Genomic DNA, 16,524 nt, shown 5'->3' with positions numbered 1-16,524 from the left:
CCAGGACTTCCATGTCATCATCCCTTCCTTAAATCCATCTTCCTACTACCACTTGTTTCCATGTTAATAGATTATTTTTCACAACCAGTTGAAATCTCATCTGCATTTTCCATTCCTCTGTTTAGCCATGAATTTTTATAATTAGTGTCAAGATTGGAAGAGATTTGATGAGTTATAATTCAAATAGAGCAGAGGTGTGAGGCCCAATAGAGTTTAAATTAGTAACTCAACCATTCCAGTGACTTTAAGGCATGGCTAAGTTTGGAGCTCACAGAGACACATGAAAGAAAGAGTTCGGAAAACCCAGGTTCCATATAACACCTACACCAACAGCCTGCACCCCACATGCAGGGCCCAGCCCTCCTCTCAGAGCTGGGGAAGTCACAAACATAACACTCTTTATTCCTTTGCCTGAACAAATTTCTTTTGCTCTTCCAGATTCTCCCATGGAGCTAGCAGACTTTGAGACAGCCTAAAGTACACTAAATGATGCAATGGGAGTTTTACAGCAATTCTCAGGGACTAAAACAGTACTTGAGATTCAGTAAGCTTCCTATAAATGTTTGCTCAATTGATAAGAATAAATTCAGTCCATTAAGAGAAACCCAGTTATATATTCTGCTGGGAAAAGTCCCTTTTGGGAGTTGCATGGCTGAATGTGTGATTAAGTGCATGTGTTTGAGGGGGCAGAATTCTCACCAACCTAGCCAGCTCCCACCCCCCACCTCCTACCCCCCAAAAAAAAAAAGCCTACTTATGGGTTTATAACAACAGCCTTCACTTTTGATTGAGGTGTGTGTGTGTGTGTGTGTGTGTGTGTGTGTGTGTGTGTGTGTGTAAAATGATTATTTCCTTCAGTTAAGCCTACACAAGCATTTATTCTGACAATAATTATATATTGGGTTCAACTCACATTTTCAACTCTTAGATAATAAACAAATGAAGAATTAAAATTTGCTGCCCAAAGAGCACTAGATCCTTGCTCTCTGAAGAGGTACAAAGTACAAATGTCATCTTCATACACACAACGCTGGAAGATATGTGTGTGCACTCACATATGTGTGCACATACATACTGCCTACTCTTGAGGCAACTGAGCTTCTTGCCCTCCCCTGATCCCTCCAGCCCCAGGGGATATTGGAGGGGCACTAGATTCCAGATGAGTCAAGCTGAGCTTCTGGGAACACTGCCACAGTGATCGTAATGCCCTGAAGCTCTGTAGCTTTCTGCAGAAAGAGAAAGCTTTGGCCCAATTATGATGACTAGTTTTTCCACCCTACAGCAGCCAGGTGACTACAATTCAGGCTGATGATAACTTCTGGAAATTCCTGGAAAGAACAAGAATGTGAAGAGCAGCCTGTTTCTTATTGTGATCAGAAGAACCCTATGCTTGGCCACCCCACTTCCATCTCCAGGGCTCTGCTCAAATATTCCTTATAGAAGTCACCAAAATTCTATTTGCCAAACTGCACAGTTCCTCTCCAGTCTTCTTTTCACCTCCCAGTGTCAGAGACTGCTAGCTGTTCACTAAATCTATTTCCTCTTCCTCCTGGGTACCTGGCTAGACTATATTTCCCAGCCTCCCTTGCAGTTAGGTGAGGCTGTGTGATTGGCTGCTCTCAAGTAGAGGTGCTATGTGCTACTTTCAGGCCTGGGGTTATTGTAATTATGTTCCACCATTAATTTTAAAATTTCTTAATAATTATATAATAGTTACTGCTATTTTAAGTGAGGTTCATTTTTATAGTAATAGTATGCAAATAAAATGTCAGGGAAACTTGATTGTTATTTACTAGTTCTGTCCTATAACACTTATTATAATTAAAGCACAGTATGATATTAAAAGTACTGGTCAGAAAGATCAGAAATTTGGGGGTTTGTCAGTGTGGGCCTTTTTTCCTTACCTTAAAACCTGGTAATAAAAACAATCCATTCCATTTAACTTCCAGATTTGGTACAAAAGCTATTATTCCATTTTTTTTTATTTTAAAGATAAAAAGTAGATTGTTTTAAAATATAATTTAAAGTCACAATGCTCATCCCTATGTCAGATTAAAACGCCTTCAAAATTTTCTACAGTTTCCTATTAAACACAGTAACTTTGAAGAAAAAAAACCCCTGAAATTGCTATAGCAGAATCAAAACATGAAAAATATTTTCTCACCACTCCTCATCTGTTCAACCTCACAGAAGTGTGTTCCAGTGGGAGTATGAATAAATGCGTGGACATGCTTAGCTCCATTCTGAAAATTAGAAACCAACATTGTTTCCAGTAAAATTTCAGCATGTCATAAAGCCAGTTTCTTTAATTAAACTGAGAGTACAAATAAGTAAAGTAACCTTTTCAAAACGCTTCCAAGGGACTTCTTCCACATAGACTTGAGCTCTGATGACATGGTTAAAAGAAGTAAGGAAATGTTCACAGATATTCATAGCAAATGTTTCTATGCTTTTGATCTGTAAAAAGAAACAAAATGGAGGTGAGACCAAGATGGTGGCATAGGCCTCCCATAACCACATCAAAATTACAACTAAAATACAAAACAAACATCACCTAGAACTGTCAGAAAGCTGGCTGAATGGAACTCCTACTCCTAAAGAAGTAAAGAAGAAAGAACACAGAGACTGGTAGAAGGTACAGAGGCACAGAGCGGGCTGATCCAGCACCTATGTGTGCCACTTTTTTAATTGGGAGGGAGGTTGTCTCTGCAGAGGCTGCCCGAAGGAGCAAGGGGTCCCAGCCCCACACCAGATGCCCAGCCCAGGGTCCCAGAGCTGGGAAAAGAAGTCCCCATAACTACTGGCTATAAAAACCAGTGCAGATTGGGACTCACTGACACAGAGGCTACTGGAGACCCAGTTGTTCCACCTACAAGGTTGGCAAACAAACTGAACTTACAAGGTCCCACTTCCTCTGAGCTCCAGTGCGAGGGCAAGGCTCTCAGGATACAGACACATATGAGGAGGAACTGGATTGTCTGGCATTAGGGAAGGAACTTCGGGGTGGCATTCTCCCAGACAAGGTACTTGCAGGTATCATTGTTCCTATGCTGTGATGTCCCCAGTCACATGGTTGACTGGCAGTTTTACTCCACCCTGGTGATTCCCTGAGATCCAGTCTCATCCAATTTCCAGCCCCACCCAACCTGTATAGAGCAGATTTTGCATATGTATAGCCTGTCCTTGCTCAAGCTAAAATCTGTCAAACAAACTGCAGCTAGGTCAGGGAGCCCCAAACCTATCAATAAAATGCCCAAGACATAGCACCAGCACCAGTCTGCCTTGCTTCACAGCTGGGCCTCATCTGGGCACTTCCAAACCTGATACAAAGAGCAGGAATCTTCACATCTCTCTGTAGCTCCTGCTGGGTGGCCCCAGGCAGGGGCTGTCTTTGCACCTCCCTGGAGACTCAAGAGCCAGTGTACCCAGTGGTCAGTGTGAGACCATACCAAATTATAACTCTTCAGATACATAAGCAACACATTCAAGGGGCAGACTCAGTGAGCACCAAGCCACAATGAAGCAAGTCCTGCTCCATAGGGTGTCTTCTGCACAGCAGCTCTCCCACTGTAGCCACAGCTGGTCCTTGCAGCCTGGAAGTCAATTCCTCCCAGTGACACTAACAGCAATCAAAGCTCAACTACAACAAAACTGTGCACACAGCCCACTAAGGGGTGCACCTAGAGTGTCTATCTCATGTTATTGGGAAGGCTGAGCCACTGGACCCTATAGGACACCTACTACACAAGGCCACTCTTTCAACTCAAGGAGACATAGCAGCCCTACCCAGTACATAGAAACAAAAACAGGAAAGCAGCAAAAATGCAGAGATAAAGAAACATGTCACAAATGAAAGAAATTGAGGAAAGCAAACTACTGGATATAGAGTTCAAAATCACAGTTATAAGGTTACTCAAGAACCTTGTAGAAACCTCCAAGGAACTTAGTGAGACTTTTAAGGGTCTTAGTGAGAATGAAAAAAAAAAAAAAAAAAAAAAAAAAAAAAAAAAAAAAAAAAAGGGAAAAGAAAAGAACAAGTCAGAAATTAAACATACACTAACTGAAATAAAGAATACTATGCAATGATTCAACAGTAGACTAGAGAATCCCAAGAATCAAATCAATTATTTGAAATATGAGGAAGCAAAAAAGACCCAACCAGAAAAGCAAAAAGAAAAAAGAATCCAAAACTATGAAGATAGTGTAAGAATCCTCTGGGACAACTTTAAGCATACCAACATCCACATTATGGAGGTGCCAGGAGAAGAGAGAGAGCAAGATATTGAAAACCCATTTGAAGAAATAATGACAGAAAACTTCCCCTACCTGGTGAAAGAAATGGACTTACAAGTCCAAAAAAACACAGAGAGTCCCAAACAAAAGGAACCCAAAGAGGACAACACCAAGACACATCATAATTAAAATGCCAGACTAAAGACAAAGAGAAAATCCTAAAAGCAGCAAGAGAAAAGCAGTTAGTTACCTACAAGGGGTGATCATATGACTATCAGCTGATTTATCAAAAGAAACTATGCAGGCCAGAAGGAAGTGGTAAAAAATAGTCAAAGTGATGAATATCAATGACCTACAACCAAGATTACTCTACCCAGCAAAGCTGTCATTTAGAATTGAAGGTCAGATAAAGAGCTTCACAGATTTAAAAAAAAAAAAAAAAAAAAAGCTAAAGGACTTCATTACCACCAAACCAGTATTATGGAAATGCTGAAGGGTATTCTTTAAGAAGAGGAAGAAGAAGAAGAAGAAGAAAAAGATAAAGATAAAAAATGTGATCAACAAATACATATCTATCAACAATTGAATCTATAAATCAGAATGAACAAATCTAATGAACAGAATAAACTGGTGAATAAAATAGAATCAGAAGCATAGAAATGAAACAGACTGATTATTCTCAGAAGGAAGGGAGGATGGTGAGCAGGAAGAAATTAAACAAAGATCGTATGTCTATACTAGTGGCCCAGTGCATGAATTCATGCACATTGAAAGGAAATTAATTAGAAGGTGGCAGGTGAGGTAGGACTGGGCAAGATGGGCCAGACACACCCTGGAGCCAACCTACCGCAGTCCCTCCCAGACTGACCACTCCTGCTTGGTGCCACAGCTCGAAGGGCATCTGAGTCTCTGCAGCTCTGCAGTAAACTAGATTCAGGGCCAACAGTGCCCCAGCAACAACATAACCCACGGCTGAAGGTGGAATTGCACAGCCCTGTGAGGAATTGGGCTCCCTCCTCTTTGGTTCTGGGGTGCATCACCCAAGGAATGCCACTGCCAAGCCACTACAGTTTAGCAGCTCCTGCATTGAGCATCTGCCCCCCATAGATGTGTAATACCTAATGGCTGGTCAGATAGTCAGACAGTTGACTATCTGTCTGACAGATAGTCAGACAGTCACGTAGTCTTTTATATAGATAGATTAGATATAGATATACTGTAGATATAGATACAGATACAGATACAGATACAGATACAGATACAGATACAGATACAGATACAGATACAGATATAGATATAGATATAGATATAGATATAGATAGATATGCATTACTTATAAACACAGACAATAGGGTGGCGAAGGCCTGGGGTGGGACCCAAGTAGAGTGGAGCAATAGGAGGAAAAAGAAAGGTAAGTGTAATAATCTCAACAATAAAGATTTTTAAAAATTTTTAAAAGAAACAAAATGCTAGTGATAAGAAATACTTGTCCCACTTAAAAATAATTTTTAATATCCATGGATCTCCCTTTCGAATCAAGTGCTATCTAGAAACAGAGAAATGTTGAATTAGAATCTTGAGAGCTGACTTGGTTGTTATTCCAATTTTTCACAAGGGATCCTAAGTGTAATTAATAAATCACCATCACCAAGTGAGACTATCATTTTTTTTTAAAGAAACCTGCTTTGTAGGACATGTGTCAATCAGTAGATGTACAAAAGTAACTTACTCAGATGCTTCTCACAGTGAGCTTGCCATCACCTACACCAGGTACAGTACTACTGGTGCATTATACTCCAAAACACTCTGGTCTCTTTATGAGGCTGGCAAATAGGCCTCCTAGTTTTTGGAGGAAAAATGTTAATGAAGGGTCTCCAGCTTTCCTTGCCTTGCACACAGGCTTTCTATTAACCATCCTCAGCTCTTCACCCCCATAAAGCAGCTCTCCACTTCCACACAAATTCTCCATATTAATCTCCAGGCAATGTTTGATGGTGTTATCATAATCTACAGATTACTTAGGGCCTTTCTATAATTAAGGTGGACAATTTATACAGGTTTCTCCAATATAATTCTGACATTTTCAAGACATTTTCTGTTTTCCTCGAATGATTATGAATAGCATCTCATTCCACTCTCAAAAGTGTCCTGGTTTGGAAAATGAAAGGACTAAATGAAAGGAGACACTTAAATGAAAAGGTATATACACCCCCATGTTAATCGCAGCATTATTACAGTAGCCAAAATATGGAACTAACCTGAATGTCCATCAATGGATAAATGGATAAAGAAAATGTGAGATATATCTATATATCTATCCATTATATATATATATATATATATATATATATATATATATATACATAATGGATTATTATTCAGCCATTAAAAGAATGAAATTTTGCCATTTGCAAAAACATGGATGGAACTTGAGGACATAATGCTAAGTGACATAGGTCAAACAGAGAAAGAAAAATGCTGTATGTAGAATCTAAAACAAACACAAAACAAACTAATAAAACAAGCCCACAGTAACAGAGAACAGATTAGAGGTTGCCAGAGGTGAGGGGCCAGAGGTGAGGAGTCAAATAAATAAAAGGAGTCAAAAGGTACAAACTTCCAGTTGTAAAATAAATAAATTCCTGGGAATGTAATGTGCAGCATGAAGGCTACAGTTAATAAGACTATACTGCATATTTGAAAGTGGCTAAGAGAGGAAATCTTAAGAGTTATCACAAGAAAAAAATTCTGTATTTATGCATGGTGATGGATATTAACTAGACTTATTGTGGTGAACATTTTGCAATAAATACAAATATCAAATCATTTTGGTGTAGACCTAAAACTAAGGCAATGCCATATGTCCATTGTACCTTAATTTAAAAAATAGGAAAAAATGTGTTCTGGTTTGGATAAAAAATTATACGATCATTTTATCGAACATGAATTAATTTAGTGTTTAAACATCCAGATTCATTCCTTCACTTCCCTTGGCCTCTCACAGTACAGAAAATGTAAGAATCTGTGCTACCCAGCTTTTTTTTTTTTTTTTTGGTGCGGTACAAAAACCTGTTTTCAATTTATGTTTTTAAGAGAGCAATGCCTTTGTCCATAGCCATGTCTGTGCTGGCTGGGCCATTCTGATTAGCAAGAGAAAGGCTGAGTAGAGCTATGCCTTGCAGAATTTGTATTTCAGTTAAATTTGTTCATTTCATGGATGTGGATTTCATGCAAAAAAGCATGAGAAAAGAAGCCTTCCTTTCTATATTTCTTGTCTTTTTAGGCTTCTTAGCAAATAATTTTTCCCCCCTTGAATTGCTTAGAAATCTGCTGGTGGGCCAGCACAGCTTCACTCACACTTAAAGAAACTTGAGGTGAAAGTGCTAGAAATGCCCTTTGGAAGAGTATAATTGCCACCATACATAGCTACTAAACGGTCATGGAGTTAGAAAGACTAGGAAAGCATTAAAAGTTGGACAAATATACTTCAAATTGTATCTTGTACTTAAGATTTTCTCCTATAGCAACACCAAGAAGAGAAATGTTATTTTCTTCTATAAATTTTGAGAGGAAACAATAAATAATTAGACTCAAAGAAATGCATGACAAAAATGTGTAAATTTATCATCTGAAACACTCCCAGGACCTTGATTTGTCATGGTCCTAATCAAGAGATAACTGTAAAATTCTTTAATAGGATTCTCTATCTAAAAGGCATTATAGAGTGTTGAGATCCAAGAAAAGAGGACAAAGAACTTAAAACAAACAAACAAACAAAAGACAACCAAACTTTTCTGTAAGACTGGGAACTTTAGATTGGAAAAGAAAACTTTTTTTAATGGCTTAAAAGTAAAAATAAGGTTTAAAAGCAAAGGGAACTTGAAATAGCAAGCAATATCATTATGTTATAGAATAGTGAATCCTGCATCACGATTGGCAGCATTTAAGAACAATAACACATACTCCTTTGAACTTTGCCAGGACGTGAACTGTGTTCTTGATGGTGTCTGTAGGGATGATATCTGAATTATCTCCATGTAGATAATCTTTTTTGGAGCTCAGAGTAAGTTGCACCGAAGTTGCCACTTCTTTAATGGTGTGAAATTTTCCATCTCGCTGAATACGGAGAACTTTTACCATATCCTTTCCATAGCCAGTTCGGACAAACTCCACCTCATCATTCTGCAATGAAAACATAGTCGTTGATAAAGACTAAGGGAAAGCAAAAGGTCAATTGGAACCTCTTTAAGCCTTAATTGTATCATATACAGCAGGTCCACGTCTGTTATAATTGATCAGATGCCATACTAACTTAACTCTTATTTATATCAATTAACCTATGCTAAAACTGGTTACATAATAATGTTATTTCACTGTAGTTCCAAGACCTCGTCAATGTTAAGTGAGGAATTACTATCATTGTCAACGGCGAGAATCAGAGTATTCTTGAAAGCAAGGTCATGTCTTACTTTTGAAAAAGAATGAGAACTTGTATGGAGAAAGGAGAATCACAAGTAACCAATGAAAACAGCAGATTGACTGCACACAGGTAGATGGCTGTCTTGATAACAATAAGTAATAATAGTAATAACTGTACTTCATGGGCTAAACTACTCTGTTTTATTTAATCCCTGCTGAGGTAATCTTTATAACAGCTCTGAGAACTAATATTATTCCCATTTTACAGAGGGAGAAACTGAGGTTCAAAAAGTTGAAGCAACTTGCCCTACTACACAGAGCTAGTAAAGGAGAGAGCCAAGCACCCACAGTCAGGTCTGTTGACTTTACATTGTGTACTCCTAACCACTACACAAACAGCCTTTCTTGTATAAAATGCTTTGACTATGTTAACTGGAAATAATTGCGTTCCCTTTTTTACAGAGAGTGATATTCTGGAGAAAACGTCCTGTGATCAAGAAAAACAATTTGAAAATTGATTCTTCTACCTGCTGCCAGGAAGCGGGGTAATTAGTGACAGGGTCCAGATTACCTCAGGAGGGCAGCGCCAGGGCCATCTGACACAGGGAAAACTCTGCTTCAGCAAAGAGACACTTAATAAGAGCTTCGTGATTGAGTCATTAGTGCTCTTGTCTGAAGCTGGAGCCCCTGCTTGCTAATTCGTCCGTCTCCGCTGCTGGGCCCCACAGGCCTTGTCCCTGGGCTTTGTTGGTGTTTGAGAGGAGAGGCAGTGGGGAGCAGAGGAACAGGAAAAAAACTTTTTTTTTTTTTCAGCATTGAAATGGAACATTAAAATTGTAATGAAAGAAGGGGACAAAAGTAAATCAAAAACAACATTCAGTGAGAATGTGGGGAAGGGCACAAGGAAGGATACTGGCCTGCTCATCGCACATAGGTGATATGCTAAGATACCCCCAGGGCTGCCTACAAATGTTTGGGGGGGGGGGGGGAACCACCCGACACCCTGGGATTAAAATTCTAGCCAACATCAGAAATTATTGAATTGTTCTGAATCACAATGAGATGAGAGGCTGTCTTAAATCTTGCAGATAAACCTTAAAAATGCACGGTATCTGAATTCAGTCTTTTCTCTTTGGGAAGGACACATTGAAGGGACAACTCTTGGAGACACCCCTCAAAAGCCTCTGACCCAATCGTTGGGAGACTTATCCTTCAAAAAAAGGATCAATAAGGAAATAGAAGGAGCAGACTTAAGGGATCCTAATAAGAATTATAATAGTGGCAGGGAAAGGGGCATGTTGTATGGTTACAATGGTTTTGGAATCAGAGCAGGCCCAAATGCTGCCTTCCTACTTCTAGCTTTGTAGCTAGTGACAAATAATTTGATGTCTCTGACCTCAGCTTTCCCATTTGTACCAATGTAGATAGACACTCCTTCTTGTAGGGTGGTTGGTGAATGTGACAGACCTGGTTCAGTTCGTAGTACCTAGCGATGCAGAGATCAACCCTAATAATAGTGGTCACATCGGACCTGGGTGTGGGCACAGCAGCAGCAGAGAGCCAAGGAGACCTTGAGAAGGTCCAGTTTTTGGAGTGGAGAGCGCTACTGGTAGCAGCCGGGAAAGACTCTGATGTGCCTGGAGCAACAAGAGGTTCTACCTGGGGGAGGGAGGCACTTGGCTGGCTTGGGGCCCTTGGATGATATGGGCTGGGATCCAGAACCAAAACCTCTGAAATGATCCATTGTCCCCGGTGCACAGTAAGACTCAACAAATGTTATTCCTCAGTTCCATCCTCTGCCACAAAATACTCAAGGCACAATAGGTTAGCCTGTGAAAGCAAGTGGTCCCTAGGTGGTATATATCAGATTAAATGACAGGCACTCTTCCTAGCCCCAGCCTGCTCATCTCTCCAGCTTCCTATCTTGCCACACTATTTTGAACTGCTTCGCTGTCCTGAGCTGACTGTGGTTGCCTAGCTCCGCGTGCTTTTCTGCCTGTAGACCTTTGAATTTGCTATTCTTTCTTTCTGGAGCACTCTTTCTCTTCCTCACTACCCGACTACCAGCCTCTTCACCTGCCTAACTTCTTCTAGGCGTCGTCAATCTCAGATGTCACTTCTCCTGGAATGTGCCCCAGCCCCTCAGGTCTGGAGTAGGTGCCCTTCTGTGCGCTCTCAAGATAGTTATTTCCTACCGGAGCCTGTGTCAAACTGTATTGCAATTGCCTCATGTTGTGTCTATTTTCTTCAGGAATGGTAAATTACGGAAGCGGGAACAATTTTTATCTTAGTTGTTATGGTAACCCCAGGGCTCCGCACAGTGCCTGGAACAGGAAGAGGTACTTAATGAAGTGCTTAATAAATGTGTCTTGAATGAATGAATGATGCACCACCACCTCCACCCCTGTGTGACACAGAATAGTTCGTGAAAATGCCCCCAAAGATTCCAATCAGCTGTTTCAGCTCCATCAGGAAGTTCCTCTTCCTGGGAAGGTGTGGAAAGCCCCTTCTTTCCTCTGGAGATCACAGGCACAGCTGGCCAGAGAACAAAGGCCCTGGAAGGGCAGAGCTGAGTGTAGGCAGAGTCAGCGATGCAGCACAAAGTGTTCACATGGCTTACTTGTTATCACATCTCAACGCTCCAGCTCAGCGCAGCCATCCCGGAGTCCATGCATGTCACACACAAGAGAGCTCGGCGCTCCTTAGGGAGCCCCTGACTAGGCCTCGACACCAAAGCAAGGCTTGAGTAATCAAGCTTGCTGAGCAATGAGTCCAAATCAAAAGGACACAACCCTCTGAGGCTGGAACGGAATGGAACAGGAATGATGTGGAACACCCAAGGGTCTCTCAGCAGGACCTGACAACACAGGTAACAGCCTGGACCACAGCTGACCTTGTTCCTTTCAATAAGACTTCTCCACTTCCACAGTCAGAGAAATCAGAAGTAAGTGCCAGAACCTACTGTGCATGATGCCCACTATGATGCAGAGATCCACACCGAGACCGCTGCACAGTAAAATGCAAAGGTCGCTCTCATCTGGCGCATGGGTAGGGGCTGTGAACATGGGCTCTGAGCTCTGGAGTCAGGCAGGCCGAGTGTGGATCTTTGTCCTGTTACCTAGTAGTTCTGTGAATGGAGGCACATTTCTCCATCTATAAGATGGGAATAATCATAGTGCATATTTCTTACAATTACTGTGAGGAGTGCATAAGGAAAAACATCAAGTACTTAAGAAAAGTGTCTGGCAAATAGTAAGTGTTCAATAAATGTTAGCTATAGTTATAATTGATAAATAATAATTCTATTTCAAATTTTGCATCAAAGGATCCCATGGTTACTGTTCACAATAAATACCCAGACTGTACACCAACTTCTGCTAGGACCTCCTGCCCCAGGCTGTGTGACTTGGGAACTTGGTTACAAAAGGACTCAATTTCCTAAAGAAACACTCTGGACAAACTATCACCAGGAGTCAATCTTTTCCTGGCTCTACCTGAGAAAATTCCCCTTTCCTTAGACATCTTTGAAATACAAAAGGATGGAGACTCATTATTTGCCTGCAAGTAGTGTTGGAGGAAACTCTCAGAGATTTTAAGTAAATTGTATGAGGTTTTGCTTCCGTAATGAGATAGTGAGTGTTCTCTCACTCCCAGGTCATATTGAAAGTGATGGAGACTGTCACTACAGATCTCGGGGGTCTTAGCCTGGAGTCTGTTAACTTCTACAGGGCCCCCTGGATGGATTTGAAGCAGAAAAATATTAGGAAAGATAAGGTAAAACTTTTACAAATTTAAATTTTAAAATAACTGGAGTTTTCTTTCAAAAGCAGTATCTCCACCCTCCACTACAGAGAGGAATACGGAAGGGCTGCTATTTAGGACCCATCACCCAAGTATATATGAATATCGATTCAACTGTAGCTGTGCTGTGGTAACTGGAAGAACCATGCATGGAGACAGCCTCTGGAAGGTGATGAAATTCTCCCAATTCTTTGTCCAGGTTTGCCCCCTTGCCTGGCTATTTTCTTGCTCGTTTGTGAACAAAAGGACTTCAGAAGAAAATCCTGAACTGTCATAAGAGAAAGGAGCATTCCAACGAACAATATTAATATCACTTAGGTGAACTGAACAATATGGATTAAGAAGAACAATAATGGTGAATATAACAACCCCAGAGGCAGCTGGTATTTTTTTAGTTGCCTAGGATCTACTAAATGTCATATGGGAAAATATTGATACCTAGTGAAAAATGTCAGAGGGCTTTAGGCTGTAGAGTAGTTTATTTGTTTTATTTTTAAAAATATATATTTTATTGATTTTTTACAGAGAGGAAGAGAGAGGGGCAGAGAGTCAGAAATATCAATGAGAGAGAGTCATCAATCAGCTGCCTCTTGCACACCCCCTACTGGGGATATGCCCACAACCAAGGTACATGCCCTTGACCGGAGTCGAACCCAGGACCTTTCCGTCCGCAGGCTGACGCTCTAGCCACTGAGCAAAACCGGTTTCAACGAGTAGTTTATTTTTGCCATCAGTGGGGGACATTCCCTGAGTTACGTTCAAAGGGTGACCCTAGAGGAATTCATCAAGCAGATGTTTCCAAGAACAGTACAATTTATACACTTAATATGGTAGAGAGTAAGGGTGACCTGCTATTAATGAAGACTCCATTTACAGGGCTCCATTATTTCCATACTTCTGCCTGCTTCAAAAGAAGAGAGAGTCATCACTCAGTGCCAAGGGAAATGCTCATTTTTTTGCCAGCCTCTACAGGGCTCCAGCAGCCTTAGGGGAGGGAACTGGAACAGAGCTCTGATGTATCTGTAGACTGGGGTCAGGACACCCCACAATCAAAGAATTGATGAAGACCTCCGAAAAGGCAGTTAAGAAAATTTTACTGCCAAAACCGGTTTGGCTCATCAGCCTGCGGACCGAAGGGTCCAGGGTTACCAATTCCAGTCGAGGGCATGTACCTTGGTTGTGAGCACATTCCCAGTGGGGGATGTGCAAGAGGCAGCTGGTCTATGTTTCTCTTTCATCGACGTTTCTGACTCTCTGTCCCTCTCAATTCCTTTCTGTGTAAAATCAATAAAATATATTTAAAAATTTTTTTTACTGAAATGCATACACTAAATGCATATTTCACCCTAGCTGGTTTGGCTCAGTGGATAGAGAGTTGGCCTGCAGTCTGAAGGGTTGTGGGTTCAATTCGTACCTTGGTTGTAGGCTTGAACCCCAGGCCTGCCTCCTGCAGGAGGCAACCAATTGACGTGTCTTTCTCACAGCGATGCTTCTCTCTTTCTGTCTTTCCCCTGCCTTTCCACTCTCTCTAAAAATCAATGGGAAAATCTATATTTTTAACAATAACAAAAAATGTATTTCTTTCTTAATGTATAAATCTTGAAAACAAAAATAATACTAGCAACTATTTAGTGAGGGTTTAATATGCATCAGGAACTTTGCATATATTTCTTCCTTTAATTCTAAAACACAAACAAACTAACAAAAAACAAAACAAAACAAAAAAACACTTGTAAAGTAGTTATATTATCCAAGTTTGACAAAGGAAGACACTAGGGTCAGATAATCTGCCAAGGTCAGACAGTTACTAGGTGACAGAACAAAAGGAGAACCCAGCCCATTTAGCTCCAGATGACATGCCCCTACCCACTACCTCAGAGTCCCTACATTCCTTGCTGGCAAGCCCCTCCACTCATTAGGAACAGGGGGAAAAATAAAGAAAAAAGAAAAAAAGGGGGGGAAAAAAAAGTATTCTGATCCCAACAGGAAAGGGGATTGCCATCCTATTGCAGAAACCTATCTTTCTGCATCATTTTTAAATTTTCCACCCAATGAGACCTATGGTATCTTATCTATTCCTCACAAAAACCTTGCAATTTGGTGGACAGACTCCCTATCCTATATAATATGCTAAGTGAGCTATCATCTGGTGGTCCATTCAACCAATCAAAGTTCAATACTATCTAATAAAAGAGTAATATGCAAATTGACCATCACTCTAACACACAAAAGGGCTGCCCCCATGTGGTCAAACATGACTGCCCTTATGTGGGCACAAGATGGCCACCACAAGATGGCCTACAGGGGAGAGCAGTTTTGGGTGATCAGGCCAGCAGAGGAGGGCAGTTGAAGGTGACCAAGCCAGCAGGGGAGGGAAGTTAGGGGTGATCATGCCTGCAGGGAAGGATAGTTGAGGGTGGCCAGGCCTGCAGGGCAGGACAGTTGGGGGAGGGGGGGAAGGGTTCCAGGCCTGTAGGAGAGGGCAGTTGGAGGCAACCAGGTGGGATAAGTCCTAAACAAGCTGTTGGACATCTCTCAAAGGGTCCCAGATTGGAGAAGGTGCAGACTGGCCTGAGAGACACCCTCCCCCCCATGCATGAATTTTGTGGACTGGGCCTCTAGTATGCTAATGATATACTAAGGCCACTCAACTGCTTGCTATGATGTGCACTAACCACGAGGGGGCAGATGCTCCAACCAATAGGTTGGCTTGCTGCCAGGGTCCAGCCAATAGGGACTAAGCAAGATGGGCCAGACACACCTTGGAGCCCTCCCATGGTCCTTTCCCAGCTGGCCAACCTCCCACACCTCTCCCTGTCCCTGATCATGAACCGGTGCGGTCCCTAAGCCTGGCCTGCACCCTCTCAAAATCTGGGACCCCTCAGGGGATGTCGGAGAGCCAGTTTTGGCCCAATCCCACAGGCCAGGCTGAGGCACCCCACTGGTGCACAAATTCATGCACTGGGCCTCTAGTTTTAAAAATAAACTAATTCACCCTAGCTGATTGGCTCATTGGATAGAGCATCAGCCTGCAGACTGAAGGGGTCCAGGTTTGATTTTGGCCAAAGGCATATGCCTGGGTTGTAGGCTTGATCCCTAATTGGAGCCATGCAGGAGGCAACTGATCAATGAGTCTCTGTCATCATTGATGTTTCTATCTCTCCCTCTCCCTGCCTCTCTGAAATCAATAAAAATATTTTTAAAATAAATAAATAAAAATAAACTAGCTCAGAGATGTTAAGTGAGCTGCCCAAAGTCACACAGCTGATAGGCAGACAGGTATAGTAGAAAAAGCTTGCTGAGACTGTCAAGTTTTATTTTACTTACACTATGCTAGGCAGAACTTACCCAATACTGAGAGATGTCCCCTCCACCAAAACATCACTTTTTCTAGCAGTTTAGTCTTTTTTTTTTTTTTTTTTTTAATTATAGGGAAAGTATAAGCTCAGATGGATTCTGTGTTTATTGCAAGAACATTTAGGCTGTGAAGTAAGGAGGGAATCGAAGGGTGATTGCCCTTTGGGTCAGGATGAAAACTCAGCGTCCTGCCTTTCACCACAGGGCACTATGTTTGAATTAAACATTGACTTTTATCTGGCTGATGTAGACTTACGTGTGGTCATTAGAACCATGTTGCCAATGGGCTGGTTTTAGTCCATCTTTAAGGACAAAGAAGCAGATGCATTTGGAAAAAAAGGAAACAAGGTGGGAAGGAGCCAGCATTGAATGAGCTCCCGTTTGTGTGTCAGAGGCTGTGCACACAGCATCTCACCAGATCCTGATAGCGCTCTGTGAACATGCAGATGAATCCCACCTTTACGAAACGAAGCTGATGTTTATCATTTTCATTTGGTCAAAACCACTTGGCTAATGAGCACCGGGGGCAGGCATGGGACCCAGTTCTGCCTGATTATTTGCACTCTATCCCCACTGCCTTCCTGACACATTACAAGGAAGTTCTTTAAAATGGGACTTTACCTACATAACCACTTTTATTTATTTCTCTGGTTAGTTTTAACTCATTCTAAACTCACACAACCCCAAACCCTTTTCCATTCAATTCCTACGTTC

The 16,524-nt window shown here is 41.5% G+C and overlaps 1 protein-coding gene across 2 annotated transcripts in view; it reads right to left on the bottom strand.

Annotated features, from left to right (window-relative positions):
- LOC118722346 (uricase) overlaps positions 1–16,524 on the bottom strand; it is a 33,637-nt gene that overhangs the window by 13,703 nt on the left and 3,410 nt on the right. For both annotated transcript variants that reach the window (XM_045584401.1, XM_036443735.2), the window contains exons 3-5: positions 8,197–8,415; positions 2,341–2,457; positions 2,165–2,243 (exon numbers count right to left, since the gene is read on the bottom strand). In XM_045584401.1, coding sequence (XP_045440357.1) covers positions 2,165–2,243; positions 2,341–2,457; positions 8,197–8,415 — 415 coding nt within the window. The remainder of the gene's footprint in view (positions 1–2,164; positions 2,244–2,340; positions 2,458–8,196; positions 8,416–16,524) is intronic.

This window comes from Pipistrellus kuhlii, unplaced genomic scaffold, assembly GCF_014108245.1.
Source record: "Pipistrellus kuhlii isolate mPipKuh1 unplaced genomic scaffold, mPipKuh1.p scaffold_m20_p_2, whole genome shotgun sequence".
In the NCBI taxonomy this organism is placed as follows: domain Eukaryota; kingdom Metazoa; phylum Chordata; class Mammalia; order Chiroptera; family Vespertilionidae; genus Pipistrellus; species Pipistrellus kuhlii.
Note: the sequence above shows the minus strand (reverse complement) of the source record. Positions and strands in the feature narration are given on the sequence as shown.